This window comes from Salmo trutta, chromosome 12, assembly GCF_901001165.1.
Source record: "Salmo trutta chromosome 12, fSalTru1.1, whole genome shotgun sequence".
In the NCBI taxonomy this organism is placed as follows: domain Eukaryota; kingdom Metazoa; phylum Chordata; class Actinopteri; order Salmoniformes; family Salmonidae; genus Salmo; species Salmo trutta.
Genome location: NC_042968.1, coordinates 77746334 through 77759704, shown reverse-complemented (window position 1 = coordinate 77759704; position 13371 = coordinate 77746334). Strand labels below are relative to the sequence as shown.

General features: G+C 41.7%; 1 protein-coding gene across 1 annotated transcript in view; it reads left to right on the top strand.

The window, feature by feature from the left end:
* Positions 1-13371, top strand: part of LOC115204238 (gamma-aminobutyric acid receptor subunit beta-4) — a 45009-nt gene that overhangs the window by 25197 nt on the left and 6441 nt on the right. Inside the window, exon 5 of the mRNA XM_029769639.1 lies at positions 6073-6155. Coding sequence (XP_029625499.1) covers positions 6073-6155 — 83 coding nt within the window. The remainder of the gene's footprint in view (positions 1-6072; positions 6156-13371) is intronic.

The window sequence follows — 13371 nt, the reverse complement described above, 5'->3', positions numbered from 1 at the left end:
CATGACATGCTAATACCTGACATAGTGTATACAGTCAGGTCCATAAAGAGCAAAAAATACTGTATAAAATAAATTATACAAATACTGAGCTATATTGTATGCTAAAAAAATTGGCATATTTAATTATTTTATACTAATACAATTGCTCAGAGAATGGGATTTTGCTTAACAAGTAAAACAAAAAAAGTCTAAAAAAGATAAAGGGGGCAAAATGATTGCTACCCGTTTTCAGTACTCTAGCGTTCTTCCCTTGTGAGGATAACGACACTGAGCCTTTTTCTAAAATGTTTTAGGAGATTGGAGAACATGTTGGGAGGGATCTTAGACCATTCTGCCGTACAGAATCTTTCCAGATCCTTGATATCCTTTGTCTGCTCTCTTGCTGTAGGTATGAGGTACTTTTTTGCATGTGCTTCTGTTTTTCATGTCATCTGACCATAGCACTGCCTGGAGTTTAATAAATGCCATTGGCACTTGGATTGGAACCGGTGCTATGGTCAGACGAAATTTAAATGTAGCTCTTTGGTCCCACACACCAGTGGTGGGTTTGGTGTTGAAAACAGAAGCATACGCAGAAAGTACATCATACCTGCGGTAAAATGTGGTGGTGGATCTTTGATGTTATGTTTTTTTTTCTTCTACTGGTGCTGGGGCCCTTGTTAAGGTCAATGGCATCATTAACTTTGCCAAATACCAGGACATTTTAGCCCAAAACCTGGTTGACTCTGCAAGGAGCCTGACACTTGGCCGCAAGCGGATCTTCCAGCAAGACAATAACACCAAGCTGTAATCAAAATGGTTAATTGAACACAAAATCAACATTTTTCAATGGCCATATCATTCTCCGGACATGAAGCCCATTGAAAACCTGTGGTTAGAATTGAAGAGGGCAGTTCTTAAGCGCAGATGGAGGATATTAAAGATTCTGTACGGCAGAATGGTCTAAGATCCCTCCCAACATGTTCTCCAATCTCCTAAAACATTTTAGAAAAAGGCTCAGTGTCGTTATCCTCACAAGGGAAGAACGGTAGAGTACTGAAAACGGGTAGCAATCATTTTGCCCCTTATCTTTTTTCGATTTTTTTGTATTACTTGTTTAACAAAATTCCTTTCTCTGAGCAATTGTATTAGTATAAAATAATATAATATCCCCCTTTTTTTAGCATACAATATAGCTCAGTATTTGTATACTTTATTTTTTATAGTCTTTTTTTGCACATCTTTATAAAGGGTGTCAATAATTATGGACCTGACTGTACATATGGTGCACATGTTTGGCTTTTTAAATCAATGAATTTCCATTAACTCTATTTCTGGTGCATCATTTGTCTCTGGTGAATGGAGGCCTTGGAGGACAAGACAGAGAGTCAGTGCTCTTTGGGTTATGTAATGCTGATGTTTGTTGATTTGTTCCACAGGGCAGTCCCATTTTGAAATGTTTCAAAGCTAAAATCAAATTCAGCTGCAAATGTTAATTATAGGAAGCTCACAGCTAAATGCACAGATGCTGCTGAAATGGCAGCATAACTATGTTATGCCACTGCTATTACCTCATTCCACTGCACAATCAGTGGAGATGGCATTTAGCTCTTGTCATGTGCTTTCCTTATTGTCTAGAATATTAAATATATCTTAGATAAGTCTCAGGAAAAGGATTTTGTTATTTTCAAGAATGGGGGACTTTGCACATGCCCATTGATATGAAATATAATGATAGCATTATCAGTGTCTGTAAGATATGGCAGTCGTCTCCATTCCCACATGAACAAATACTATAGGATACAATGGTATAAATACTCTAGTATTCACTGTAGTGTTTTTGCAGACTTTACTAAAGTCAGCAAAAGCACTATAGTAAATAGTGTCGTTTTTCTGTAGTATAGTGTAGTATTTACAGTTAACTATTGTATAAATACTGTAGTAAAAGAAAACTGTAGTATATATTGTAGTAATTAATGTAGTGTTTATGCGGAATGTACTATACTATAGTATTTACTGTAGTGTTTTTGCTGACTGTGGTATAATATTGGATTTATTGTAGTCTTTTGACAGACATCACTGTAGTATTTGCTATAGTGTTTTAGTTATATTATCTTTGACATAGAAGTGGGGGCTTTCTCCTTGAGGGAACTTACTGAAGAAATACTAAAAGAGCAAATTTTCCATAACCTGTAGGTAGGAAGGTAGGTAGGTAGGACTGGGGTCTGAACGGATAGTTCAGAGCTTCTGCTCTTTTCTATAACCTGTAACAAACACAATCTATACTTGGCATGTAGGATTCTCACTTATGTGTGGCACAAATTGGTGTATTGGGGAGTGGGATAGGCAGGGAATATGCAAATTAAATACTGTAGTATATACAGTGTCTTCAGAAAGTATTCACACCCCTTGATTTATTCCCAAAAAATGTGTGTTACAAGGTGGGATGAAAATGTATTTAATAGTAATTCTCTGTCAGTGATCTACACAAAATACTCTGTACTGCCAAAGTGGAAGAAGAATTCTAACATAAAATGTAAATAAAAACACTAATATATCTTGATTACATAAGTATTCACCCCCTGAGTCAATACATGTTAGAATCACCTTTGGCAGCGATTACAGCTGTGAGTATTTCTGGGTAAGTCTCTAAGAGCTTTGCACCCCTGGATTGTACAATATTTGCACGTTATTCTTTTTAAAATTCTTCATGCTCTGTCAAGTTGGTTGTCGATCATTGCTAGACAGCCATTTTCATGTCTACCATAGATTTTCAAGCCGATTTAAGTCAAACTGCAACTAGGCCACTCAGGAACATTCAATGACATTTTGGGAAGCAACTCCAGTGTATATTTAGCCTTGTGTTTTAGAAGGATTACTTTATCCTATCCCAGGTATTCCTTAAAGAGGTGGGGTTTCAGGTGTCTTTGTAATCAGGTTTGTAATGAGGACATAAACTTTTCAGTACATAAAGTTAATTTCTTTGCCATATCTTTTTGCAGTTTTACTTTAGTGCCTTATTGCAAACAAGATGCATGTTTTGGAATATTTCCTTATTTTCAATCTGTCATTCAGGCTAGTATTGGGGAGTAACTACAGTGTTGTTGATCCATCATCAGTTTTCTCCTATCACAGCCATTGAACTCTGTAACTGATTTAAAGTCACCATTGGCCTCATTCATGGAGAAATCCCCGAGTGGTTTAATTCCTCTCCGGCAATTTAGGAAGGACGCCTGTATCTTTGTAGTGACTGGGTGTATTGATTGTATGAATACACCATCCAAAGTTGAATTAATGACTTCACCATATTCAATGTCTGCTTTTTTACCCATCTACCAAAAGGTTCTTTGCAAGGCATTGGAAAACCTCCCTGGTCTTTGTGGTTGAATCTATGTTTGAAATTCACTGCTCGACTGAGTGACCTTGCAGATAATTGTATGTGTGGGGTACAGAGATGAGGTAGTCATTCAAAAATCATGTTAAACACTGTTGCTGCACACGGAGTGAGACCATGCAACTTATTATTGACTCTTTAAGCACATTTTTACTCCTGAACTTATTTAGGCTTGCCATAACAAAGAGGTTGAATACTTATTGACTCAAGACATTTCCGCTTCTAATTTTTTATGAATTTGTAAAAAAAAATATATATATATATAATTCCGCTTTGGCATTATTGGGTATTGTGTGTAGCCTAGTGACAATTTAAATCTAAATTGGATCCAATCTAAATTCAGACTGTAACACAACAAAATGTGGAAAAAGTCAAGGGGTGTGAATACTTTCGGAAGGCACTGTACTATAGTAATTACTGTCGTGTTTTTGCGGAGTATAGTGTTTTTTTTGACATTTCTGTAGTATTTACTGTACTGTTTTTGTGGTCTGTAGTATATTGTAGTGTTTACTATAGTATTCTACAGTTTACTACATAATTCTATAGTAAGTACTGTTTGTATTCTATATATATATAAAACTGTAGTATTTTTGAATGTGGGGACTTTCGTATTAATGAGAGAGTTTGATGATGTTTGGAAGTGAGACGGGGAACTAATGGGCTGGTAAATGCTTACTTAATATGTCTCTTGGTGGAATCAGCTGTGGGTGCAGGGGAGGGAGGGATGGAGGGGTGGGAGCGGTAGCAGCTTCTCCTGCTGCCCAGAGGGAGTTGGTGAAAAGGTGGAGGAATGAATTGAGGACAGAATCATAAAGTGAGGACAGAATCCTGTGTAGAGTACAGAGGGACTGTAGGGCAGTGCTATTCAAAGCTGGGGTCATGGGGAATTGCAAGTGGGATTGCCAAATGTTTAATTCAAATCAACAAAAGAAATAGGGTGGGGTGGGGAGGTACAGATTATTTTATGGGACTATATACTATTGATAAAAGAGATATATATATACTATTGATAAAAGAGATGAACATGTAATGAATTGAAGGTTATTTGTTAATGTGAAAATATAATTTTACCGATTTTAAGATTGTGCCATTAGATTTGGGGTGAGGTGAGCCTCTATGACTTATCGTAAAGACCATGACCCCTTTACCATTCACAGGAAGACATAAAAAGTCATACTTTCCTGTTTTGATTGATTGACATGTGAGCTTCTCTTACAGTATAACCTGGAGTGCTTTCAGCAGGCACGACACAGGGACACAACATTGTTTTTATTGTGCAACAGAACGAATGTAGTAGTCACTATTGTACTGCACGAGACAAACAAATATAGCGCACCACTTATTCCTGGCTATTTTGTTTTGCTGGGATGTGAGGAGGAGGAGGAGGCGCACTTCCCATCCAGAATTCTGTGCCCCAGAAAAAGGCAACAAAAAACCTTCTAATCCCTCATCATCACAATGTCCCAGTTTCATCAATGAACCAGCCCAGACAGTGAGTCTGCAGTGAGGTTCTCACAGGGACCCACCCAGATGACTGGGGGGCTGCTGGGGGGAGAGGAGCATCTTGGGGCCCTTTCAAAGCAACACAGCAGCCGGAGCCCCAGGGGTCACAGGCTTTGTTTCTTCACCCAACATGTTGCAGCTTTGCTTTACAGGAGTCATGTACAGTAAAGCTGTGAGATAGAAAACAATATGCAGTGCAGAGTGAAATGCCCTTTGTCTATGATATAGCCGGAGGGGAGTGATGATGAGGTTATGGTGTGTTGGGCCTTGGGGAGAGTCAGAATACCTTTGCTACGGCATCATGCCTTAACACAACAAAGTGAAGGTAGTCAAAAAGTACGTCATCACAAAAGGTGACTTACTGTATGGAACTGTGTTCTGTTTTCATCATGGTTGTATAGCCCCTGCAGAAACACTCCACATTGTTTTTCTTTTGCACTCTATACACTTGTGTTTGACAGTAGTTGTAGTGGCTTGTATTAGCCTGCACACTACCAGCCTCTTGCTATATGCTGAATTGTCCAGCAACCTGGAAGACAGCATGGACTTAGGCATCTTAAATTATGGATCCCAAATGTAAAATAGGCTGTTGTAAAGGGTCAACTTCTCCACCACTCTCCCTCGCCTCCTAAAACACACAAACACACAAACTGTGTACCTATCAAACTCTCTCTGTGAATGGGCAGTCCATCTAACACACAGGGGTGATGAGTTGTAACTCAGTTACTTTTTCCATTCAGGCAAACCAGTGAGCTCCGTATTTCATTTAAACCAGAAGCCTGAAAACAGGTGAAAGCTGGTATGATTTAACAGAGCAGATGTAATTATTAAAATGTGCTGCACTGGTAAATTTATCACACACAAATCACGGCTATTATGGAAGGTCTCAAACAGTTGGCCAGATTATGAGAAACGAACCCACATGTATCTTTCTCTCCTTCCCCCTTCCTTTCTCATCCCTCGCTCCTAAGAAATAGACCTTGGACAGGTCTGTATGCAACACTAGACTGCCAATGATTGCATTTCCTTTTTTCTTTTTTTCAATACGAGACAACTGCCTAACATTGCTCATTTAAAGATTCACATGGTGCAGTCAAGGCTAAGCTACCATTTCTCAAAGGTTACCAAGGTAACAGCGGTTCTCTCTACCCCCCTTTTCTCTCATACTCTATGTCTCTGCTCTCCTTTTTTTCCAGAATAACCACCACAGCAGCTTGCATGATGGACTTGAGGAGGTACCCGCTCGACGAACAGAACTGCACCCTGGAAATCGAAAGCTGTAGGTGGACTTAATACAAACGTCTTCACCCCCATTCCTCCCCACTCTGGCTAAGTAACACCCCCTCCCCCTCTCACAACTGCCTGCCTGGGCTTGTCAAGGATCTCAGCAGGAATGTCACCCTGACACTTTCACTGGGTAACACAGCTAGGGACAGCCCATGATCCCAGACAGTTAGTGTTTTTTCAAATTCATCTCAAGTACACTTAAAATAAAAGCCAACATTTAGACCTGTCATACGGTACTGTATGTCTCTAGTAGCCTATTGAATTTCATGTTGTTTACTTCATGTTGTTTCTGTCAATATTTACAAAACATATTTGGAATTTAACCTTTTGCAGTATGGGTTGCAGATGTGTAATTCACATATTTTCTGAAACGAGAAGTCTTACAATGCATTTTAACTGCATTATAATGTGTTATGCCTGCAGGCTTGAGGTGTTACTGAGAGATAAAACCCAAGTAATTCGACCAAAATTCTCCACACAGTCTAACTTCACCCTCTAGCATAGACTCCCTGGTGATTCTGATGTAGCTTAGACTCCCGGGTCATTCTGATGTTTCTTTGACTTCCGGGTGATTCTGATGTAGCTTTGACTCCCCGGTGATTGTGATGTAGTTTTGACTCCTGGGTGATTCTGATGTAGCTTAGACTCCCTGGTGATTCTGATGTAGCTTTGACTCCCGGGTGATTCTGATGTAGCTTTGACTCCCAGGGGATTTTGATGTAGCTTTTCTTGTGTAGTTTTCATTCAATAGGGTTTTCAGTACATTTATCTTAAGCCATCCCTTTAAATACGCTGTACCTTTAATTAGAATTTTGTCAACAAACTCACTAGAATACACCTAATATGATCCACTAACACTAAAGTGACAGTTATAAATGTATGTGGGTATTACTTACGGTGACTCCCGATAGTGGCTGATATTAAACATGATACAAATTGTACAGAAGCCTGTAGCTTGGGTCTCCAAATTTCATCCACGCAAATTATGAGGGCATACAATTAAAATTCAGGATAACGGTACAGCTGTTTATAGCCTACTTCACTGTGGTAAAGGGTCCACAATACATGCCATGTTGATATGATTTTCAGTTTGCTTCTAAATATGTGGAACATTCAATTGATTGGACATGATTTGGAAAGGCACACACCTGTCTATATAAGGTCCCACAGTTGACAGTGCATGTCAGAGCAAAAACCAAGCCATGAGGTTGAAGGAATTGTCCGTAGAGCTCAGAGACAGGATTGTGTCGAGGCACAGATCTGGGGAATGGTACCAAAAAATGTCTGCAGCATTGAAGGTCCCCAAGAACACAGTAGCCTCCAAGGCTCTTCCTAGAGCTGGCCGCCCGAGCAATCGGGGGAGAATGGCCGTGGTCAGGGAGGTGACCAAAAATCCGATGGTCACTCTGACAGAGCTCTAGAGTTCCTCTGTGAAGATGGGAGAAACTTCCAGAAGGACAACCATCTCTGCAGCTCTCCACCAATCAGACCGTTATTGTAGAGTGGCCAGACGGAAACCACTCCTCAGTAAAAGGCACATGACAGCCCACTTGGAGTTTGTCAAAAGGCACCTAAAGACTCTCAGACCATGACAAATAAGATTCTCTGAATGCCAAGCATCACTTCTGGAGGAAACCTGGCACCATCCCTATGGTGAAGCATGGTGGTGGCAGCATCATGCTGTGGGGATGTTTTTCAGTGGCAGGGACTGGGAGACTAGTCAGGATCGAGGCAAAGATGAAAGGTACAAAGTACAGATATATACTTGATGAAAACCTGCTCCAGAGTGCTCAGGACCTCAGACTGGGGCGAAGGTTCACCTTCCAACAGAACAACGACCCTAAGCGCACAGCCAAGACAATGCAGGAGTGGCTTCAGGACAAGTCTCTGAATGTCCTTGAGTGGCCCAACTTGAACCCGATCGAACATCTCTGGAGAGACCCGAAAATAGCTGTGCAGCAATGCTCCCAATTCAACCTGACAGAGCTTGACACGATGTGCAGAGACAAATGGGAGAAACTCCCCAACTACAGGTGTGCAAAGCTTGTAGCGTCATACCCAAGAAGACTCGATGCTGTAATCGCTGTCTAAGGTGCTTGAACAAAGTACTGAGTAAAGGGTCTGAATTCTTTTTAAAATTTGGTATTTCCGTTTTTTATTGGTAATAAATGTGCAAACATTTCTAAAAAACTATTTTTGCTTTGCCATTATGAAGTATTGTGTGTAGATTGATGAGGGGAAAAAATGATTTAATCAATTTTAGAATAAGGCTGTAACGTAACAAAATGTGGAAAAAGTCAAGGAGTCTGAATACTTCCGAAGGCACTGTAAATCTATCTCATACTTCTCACTGATTCCACTGGCATTGTGAGGGATCCCTGGAGACACTGGTGGACTCACCATAGGCAGTAGAGGCAATTGCCTCAGGCCTCACATCATCAAGGGGCCTTATGAGCTGGGCCCCTTGATGATACTATATATATATATATATATATATATATATATACTGCTCAAAAAAATAAAGGGATCACTTAAACAACACATCCTAGATCTGAATGAAAGAAATAATGTTATTAAATACTTTTTTCTTTACATAGTTGAATGTGCTGACAACAAAATCACACAAAAATAATCAATGGAAATCCAATTTATCAACCCATGGAGCTCTGGATTTGGAGTCACACTCAAAATTAAAGTGGAAAACCACACTACAGACTGATCCAACTTTGATGTAATGTCCTTAAAACAAGTCAAAATGAGGCTCAGTAGTGTGTGTGGCCTCCACGTGCCTGTATGATCCCTACAATGCCTGGGCATGCTCCTGATGAGGTGGCGGATGGTCTCCTGAGGGATCTCCTCCCAGACCTGGACTAAAGCATCCGCCAACTCCTGGACAGTCTGTGGTGCAACGTGGCGTTGGTGGATGGAGCGAGACATGATGTCCCAGATGTGCTCAATTGGATTCAGGTCTGGGGAATGGGTGGGCCAGTCCATAGCATCAATGCCTTCCTCTTGCAGGAACTGCTGACACCCTCCAGCCACATGAGGTCTAGCATTGTTTTGCATTAGGAGGAACCCAGGGCCAACCGCACCAGCATATGGTCTCACAAGGGGTCTGAGGATCTCATCTCGGTACCTAATGGCAGTCAGGCTACCTCTGGCGAGCACATGGAGGGCTGTGCGGCACCCCAAAGAAATGCCACCCCACACCATGACTGACCCACCGCCAAACCGGTCATGCTGGAGGATGTTGCAGGCAGCAGAACGTTCTCCATGGCGTCTCCAGACTCTGTCACGTCTGTCACGTGCTCAGTGTGAACCTGCTTTCATCTGTGAAGAGCACAGGGCGCCAGTGGCGAATTTGCCAATCTTGGTGTTCTCTGGCAAATGCCAAACGTCCTGCACGGTGTTGGGCTGTAAGCACAACCCCCACCTGTGGACGTCGGGCCCTCATACCACCCTCATGGAGTCTGTTTCTGACCGTTTGAGCAGACACATGCACATTTGTGGCCTGCTGGAGGTCATTTTGCAGGGCTCTGGCAGTGCTTCTCCTGCTCCTCTTTGCACAAAGGCGGAGGTAGCGGTCCTGCTGCTGGGTTGTTGCCCTCCTACGGCCTCCTCCATGTCTCCTGATGTACTGGCCTGTCTCCTGGTAGCGCCTCCATGCTCTGGACACTATGCTGACAGACACTGCAAACCTTCTTGCCACAGCTCGCATTGATGTGCCATCCTGGATGAGCTGCACTACCTGAGCCACTTGTGTGGGTTGTAGACTCCGTCTCATGCTACCACTAGAGTGAAAGCACCGCCAGCATTCAAAAGTGTCCAAAACATCAGCCAGGAAGCGTAGGAACTGAGAAGTGGTCTGTGGTCCCCACCTGCAGAACCACTCCTTTATTGGGGGTGTCTTGCTAATTGCCTATCATTTCCACCTGTTGTCTATTCCATTTGCACAACAGCATGTGAAATTTATTGTCAATCAGTGTTGCTTCCTAAGTGGACAGTTTGATTTCACAGAAGTATGATTGACTTGGAGTTACATTGTGTTGTTTAAGTGTTCCCTTTATTTTTTTGAGCAGTGTATATATATATATATATATATATATAAAATGTTAAAATAACTTCTCCGCTTCAGGCTCCATTCGAGGCATAATAAATAAAATAAATCCACGTCAAAGTCTGTCTCTTTAAGCTAGAGATATCTGTTTTGCATGGGCTGCGTCTCAATCCACCACATCCACAAATGTCGGCCTTCCACATCTCCGGTGGAAGGTGGCAGAGCTACAACAGTGTTTGTCATACCATGAGACATCTCAAAAATCAGTCTTCTCATGATAACATCTATAGCGTCCAAACGATCTTGAAATTTATATGATCACTCTATGGAAAGATGGGACTCTGACGGACACGATGGAGGTAATCCGTTACTGGGCCAAAAAATGAATGGAAGTAAATAGGGTATTTCCACGTCAATGTTATACATGTAATTCCACAGTAAAAAAATAAAACAGAAAAATCTGATCTTTTTTATATCTCTCAGATATAGGACACACAGTTCAAAACATACTTCCTTTTGATTCAATGTTTTACTGTCTGTTTTTCCATGGATTAATCTGTTATTCAGTGTGTTTCTATGGGCTAATCTGGCCATAACTTTATCCCCCTGATTCCTGCTTACAATGAAAAACTCAAACAGGAAGTACCAGTGACTTACTCAATACGGAAGTGGACCGATGAAGCGAATGCCTAGCTACAGGATTGTTTCGCTTGCACAAACTGGAATATGTTCTGGGGTTCATCCGATGGTATTGAGAAGTTTACCACATTAATAAGTGCTTCGACGACATCATCCCCACAGTGACCGTACATACACATCCCAACCAGAAGCCATGGATACAGGCAACATCCGCACTGTGCTAAAGTCTAGAGCTGCCGCTTTCAAGGAGTGGGACACTAATCCGGATGATTTTAAGAAGTCCCGCCTCCGACAAACCATTGTCGTGTCTTTGGCTATGCCGAATTAAGTGATATGACATGCTAACTTATAAAATTATTTCTCTGTAATTAATATTACCTGATTAAGCTAATCATGTAAATGTAATTAACTAGAAAGTCGGGGCACCACAGAAGAACGTTTATAGAGCTGTTATCTTCCGAATAAACTCTTAAAATACTTAGTAATATTTTACATCGATAGCAGTCAATATTAACCCTTATCTTATTTTCAGTCTCATCATGAAAGTTGTAAATTCTTGGTTATCTTCACGAACCCTGGCTAACAAGTTGAATCAGCAATACAAAATTGGGTTTAATTATTTATTTACTAAATACCTAACTAATCACACAGAATTACAAATACACAGAATACAATGTCATACAGAATTCACCCCTGGTGAACGGAACCTGTATGAAAGCTGGTTACACAAAGGAAAGGGGGGTTGGGCCTGAATGAAAGGGCGGGAAGACTTAGGAACAATGAAACAGCAGCTATGCTATCGTAAATACATTATCTTATGCATTCTAAATTACCGCCCATTTGGAAAAGGAAAATGCAATAAATATTTACTCTGAGCTGCGCTTCGGTAGATTGGTCGTAGATGCTGGCCGGGTTGGCCAACAGATCTTCCTGTTGTGTAGTGGAAGAATGTCAATGGTGGTGGTATCTTCGTCTGGTTGTTAGACTGGATCCGTCGTCCGTCCTTTCCTAGCCCACGTTAGCAGCGCTAACTCAATGGCTAGGAAGTATCACTTCTGTAGTGAATAAGCTCAAAGTTCATACCAGTTCATACCATAGCTCACGCCGAGGTTGGCTTAGTTCTGTTCTTGATATGTGTCTGTCCTTCTAACGTAGAGGCTGCAGTCCTCACGTACTGGAACACGTGAATGTCTTTTCGTCAAAGACTTATATAGTGGAGAGGAGGGAAGGAGGTGTTTCATCGTTTATAACCCCATGTCTCTACAAAGGGTGGGGCCACTGATCGGCAGGGCACTTTCCTTATGAAAACCCAATTCTCTCATTTGGAAGCTAAAATTACATTTAATCTCCGAACAAACAATTTCAATATCAAACATTTCAATTGCATAACAATTCCATGTGACTCTGATAACTAGAGGGTGTATACTTTCTCAGGTACAGTTTATATCGTCCTGTCATCAATCATAATGTCTCAGATAACAATGAACTGACATACATACTCATTACGTTATCAAGCATATTTCCAACTGGTTTTATTATCAAAAGATGGTTCCTTTTCCCCATTTGTTTGATGTTCCCAGACTCTCTATATTTAACACAGGCTATTCAAGTCCTTCAGTAGGGTCAGAGAGAGAGGGGAATGGAGAAAGGTATTTATGGGGGGGTCATAAACCTTACCCACAGGCCAACGTCATGACACCATCAAACAGGAAAAGCGTCAATACATGACTAAGATTGAATCCTACTACTCCAGCTCTGATGCTCATTGGATGTGGCAGGGCTTGCAAACTATCACGGATTAGGGAAACCCAGCCATGAGCTGCCCAGTTATGAGAGGCGCCCAGACAAGCTAAATGCCTTCTATGCTCGCTTTGAGGCTAGCAACACTGAACCATGCATGAGAGCACCAGCTGTTCCGGATGACTGTGTGATCACGCTCTCAGTAGCCAATGTGAGTAAGACCTTTAAACAGATTTAGCATTCACAAGGCTGTAGTGCCAGACAAATTACCAGGACGCATACTCAGAGCATGCGCTGACCAGCTGGCAAGTGTCTTCACTGGCATTTTCAACCTCTCCCTGATCCAGTCTCTAATACCTACATGATTCAAGCAGACCATCATAGTCCCTGTGCCCAAGAATGCCAAGGTAACCTGTCTAAATGACTATTGCCCTGTAGCACTCACATCTGTAGCCATAAAATGCTTTGAAAGGCAAGTGGTGAGGGTGGGCAACAACACATGTGCCACGCTAACCCTCAACACGCGGGCCCGTCAGGGGTACGTGCTTAGTCCCCTCCTGTACATTCTGTTCACCCAAGACTGTGGCTGCAAACGAATACAACACCATTGTTAAGTTTGCCGACGACACGACGGTGTGTAGGCCTGATCACCAACGACAATGAGACCGCCTACAGGGAGGAAGTCAGAGACCTGGGAGTGTGGTGCCAGGACAACAACCTCTTCCTCAACGTCAGCAAGACAAAAGAGCTGATTGTGGACTATAGGAAACAG